This window comes from Gigantopelta aegis, chromosome 11 (assembly GCF_016097555.1).
Source record: "Gigantopelta aegis isolate Gae_Host chromosome 11, Gae_host_genome, whole genome shotgun sequence".
Lineage (NCBI taxonomy): Eukaryota > Metazoa > Mollusca > Gastropoda > Neomphalida > Peltospiridae > Gigantopelta > Gigantopelta aegis.
This window is the reverse complement of record NC_054709.1, coordinates 25,724,712-25,728,845: the sequence shown is the minus strand read 5'-3', so window position 1 is coordinate 25,728,845 and position 4,134 is coordinate 25,724,712. Positions and strand designations below refer to the sequence as shown.

Below are 4,134 nucleotides of genomic sequence, written 5' to 3'. Positions count from 1 at the left end.
CAAGTACATTTGTCAGCGTAGTGTTAATACAGGTTCCAAAGTGTATTGTGTTTTGTTGTGTTTTCTAGTGAACTAAACGTGCTATATATATATATATATATATATATATATATATATATATATATATATATATATATATATATATATATATATATATATATATATATACTTTATATAAGATCTTATCTCTGATATACCTAGAGCCGAGCTACTCGGGTTTTACCTGCCCGATACAGAGAGATCTAATAGATATACAGTTAGGAGAGATATTTGGATAATCGTGTTTTATTCAGTTACGGGTATTATAGGATCCCCGTGACACAAATGTTTGACATCCAATAGCCGATGATACATTAATCAATGTGCTCTAGTGGTGTAGTTAAACAAAACAAACGTTGTTTTTTTGTGTGGTTTTTATTTATTTATTTATTTTTTTTATTTTTTTTAATAGACACTAGAGGAAGATGTATTCATTTCCAAAAACCTTTTAACCAGGTTGACTCACTCACTCCTTTGTTTATTTATAGCTGGCATACATTACACTGCAGATTGATAATAAAAGCATATTTCAGCAGTGGCTTCAAAAGAGGACCTGATGACATCACGGTACGATGACTCTGCATGCCTGAGTGCATCTGACTGTGCCTGGCCATGAGCTTACATATCCTGTCAAATCAGGGCGACCGGAGAAAAGTCAAAAAGAAAAAGGTTGAGTACAGTGGATCTGTGCTATGAACTTCGACGGTGTGTACGAGCTGGATTCTGGAAAAAACAGGTACGAGATACACTACACGTAGCTCGAGCAATCTCCAGCCCCACCCCACCCCCTTATCGATATTGATATGTCAATAAGGGGAGGGCTGGAGGTGACTCGAGCTAGACATACAGGTAGGCTCATTGAGAGTACGCAATACACGTAGCTCGAGTGATCTCGATATTAATATGTCAATAAGGGGAGGGCTGGAGGTGACTCGAGCTAGACATACAGTTAGCCTCGATGAAAGTTGCTAAAAGCAGATACGTAATACACTAGCTCGAGTCATCCCCAGCCCCCTTCCCCCTTTATCGATATTGATATGTCAGTTGGGGGGGGGGGGGGGGGGGGGGGGGGGGGTGGGGGGGGGGGTGGGGGGGGGCGGGTGGTGGGGGGGGGGGGGGGGGGGGGCTGGAGGTAACTCGACCTAGAGATGCGCGTAATCTCATCGAATATCCCGCGTGCTCTTTCGTTACGGTAGTACAACAGAAACACAGGGCAGTAGCTAGTGGAGAACATTGCAATATGTATTGTATATTATGACAGCACACGGTGTTGCTTATTGTTGGAGATGACCCTGGGAGAAGCGTATGCAGTGGTTTTGACGTGGACAGATAGCTAAGATGTGTACCCAGGACAGCGTGTTTGAACCATATTTGGATATAAATACGAACATAAGTTGAAATGAATTAATGAAACCTAGAGTCAGAGGCTTTAATATTAGTGAAGGGTATTGGCAAAGGTTTTGCACTGCGATATATTGCGATACCGGAACCTGAACTGTGATACGTACCACGATATTTTGCGAATATTTTCTCAATTATTAGAATCCATAAAGTGCTCTAATTTCATGCACATTTTGTACAACTTAAAGGGACAGACCCTAGTTTCAACCCGTGAATATTAACACTAAGTTTAGTTAATCTACAAACATGTAACACATTTGGATAAAGCTACAATTGAGTGAAACATGAGTCTTTGACTTTGAAATGGTGAAATACCCTCTAACAATAGACTAAAACTAGACTCCATAACTTACTTCTCAGACGCACGTGCGTTTTTAAAAATATAAGAAATGCATTTTGTGATATTAAAAGCACCAGGATGACCAAAAACACTTCGAATGTACGAAAATTTATAATCTAAACAATAATATCTAAGTAAAGTATGATTTAAGTTATCAAAAACGGTTATAATAGTAAAAAAAAAATGCGTTAGTGTTTAAAAACTAGGGTATGTCCCTTTAATAAAATCATACACCAGTCAATGAAGATTCGTTCGAAATACGTGAAGATATATTTTTTTCTCAAACTGGTTGTTATTGTTTAAAAATAAAATACGTGTGCCCAATATAGCAGTACGCTAGAAAAATATCGCGATACGTATTGTTCGAAATTTATATTGCGGTATAACGGTGATACCGCACATCTCATTACAGAATGTCGATGTCGTCCAGTAAACAGCTTGTGATTCTCTCCATCGTCATGTTCCTCTGTGGGGTCGTCGTACTCATCGTCGGCATCGTCCTCGGTGTCAGGGCAACACAGACCGCCAACAACGTCCCCTGCGTGCAGCCCGACAAGGGGGTGGCCCCCACCACGCCTTCAGTCCCTACAACTCAAGTCCCTGAACCAACACCTTCCCCGTCCATTGAGGGGCACTATAGATTCGCAGGTGTTGCTACGGACACAGAGATCTGCTCAAAAGTTGGAACGTGAGAACAAATACACATATTCATTAATAAGATTAGATAAGACACAGTAATTATTGGTACGCTGTAGATGTTATGCACAGATATTATTATAAGAGCTTGTGTGTCGTACTGAGTGTCAGGATTATTGTTGCTCGGGTAATACATGAACCCTGACACGAGTTTCGTAAAATCAGTACGATTCACACACAAGTGTAATACTTTCTTTATTATCCACATTATTCCAAATATTATTTTCATGAATTACAAGCTAGGACTAACTAAAAAGAGACCACAAAAGGATGTCATTTTCCGAATGACATCATTTTGATAAATGTTTACACTGGAGAAGCCGCATTAAGTTATGACGTCGCTTCACAAAATTACGTCATTCGCTGTGCACGTAAAATCATTATGGCACACGTGGGTGATACTCAGTAACTGGTTATAATTCCCTGAATATCTTGGACTATGTGGATAATACAAGTTTTTATCCCTGTTTGCTGAAACCAGATTGTTTGATATAGACTATAGACTGAATGGAACTGAAATGTATTGTACGTTTAGTGAAAGGGTCATCTATATACCCCAACAGTTGATGTATTGATCTGATATCGGACCAGAATATTCCGTCATACCTTTGTCCTTCTACGTGCTGGGTTTGTATTTTTCTGTGTTCTATTGCTCTGCAGTGTATCCCCCACGTTGCCGTGATTTTGTTCTCTATCTTCTTCTTCTTCAATTTGTTTTTGTTTCTTCTACTTTTTCTTCGCCAATTACCCCCCCCCCCCCCTCCCCTTAACCCCCTCCCTCACCTTTGCCTCCAATCCTCGTTCTTCCATTTTTCTTGTTAATGATGATGTTATAGTTGTTCTTGTTTTCCTCCTTCTTTCAAGTCTTTTTTTGTTATCTTGTTCTGTCTTCTCCCTTTTTTTAAATCCTTTCTTCTTCATATTCATATGCACACTTTACTTCTGTGTTTTCTTATTCTACTTTTATTTATTTACCGGTCTCGGTGGCGTCGTGGCAGGCCATCGGTCTACAGGCTAGTAGGTACTGGGTTCGGATCCCAGTCGAGGCATGGGAATTTTAAACCAGATACCGACTCCAAACCCTGAGTGAGTGCTCGGCGAGGCTCAGTGGATAGGTGTAAACCACTTACACCGACCAGTGATCCATAACTGGTTCAACAAAGGCCATGGTTTGTGCTATCCTGCATGTGGGAAGCTCAAATAAAAGATTCCTTGCTGCTAATCGGAAGATTAGCCCATGTAGTGGCGACAGCGGGTTTCCTCTCAAAATCTGTGTGGTCCTTAACCATATGTCTGACGCCTTATAACCGTAAATAAAATGTGTTGAGTGCGTCGATAAATAAAACATTTTTTTTTTCTTCTACTTTTATTTAAATTATTCTCTTTTTGTTCTATTTTTGTTCCTCGTCTTCTGTTGAGGGCGCGAAATGCTAACCACTAGACCTATTAGTCGATGTGTATATTTAGAGTGTCGTTAAACATTCATTGCTCTTCTGTTGATGTATTGTATTGATGTTGTATTGCGTGGTTTTTGTTATTGTGTTGTATTGTTGTTGCTATTGTAGTTCTTCTTCTTTTCATCAGCATCATCATCATCATCATCATCATCACATCATCATCATCATCAACCATCATCATCTTCTTTCTGTTCTTTTCTC

At 39.6% G+C, this 4,134-nt stretch overlaps 1 protein-coding gene across 1 annotated transcript in view; it reads left to right on the top strand.

Annotated features, from left to right (window-relative positions):
- The first annotated feature begins 645 nt into the window (after positions 1 to 645).
- The window catches only part of LOC121385116 (glutathione hydrolase light chain 1-like), a 21,342-nt gene continuing 17,853 nt past the window's right edge, over positions 646 to 4,134 (top strand). Inside the window, exons 1-3 of the mRNA XM_041515652.1 lie at positions 646 to 775; positions 2,193 to 2,468; positions 2,958 to 3,010. Of these exons, the coding sequence (XP_041371586.1) occupies positions 732 to 775; positions 2,193 to 2,468; positions 2,958 to 3,010 (373 nt within the window). The 5' untranslated portion in view covers positions 646 to 731. The remainder of the gene's footprint in view (positions 776 to 2,192; positions 2,469 to 2,957; positions 3,011 to 4,134) is intronic.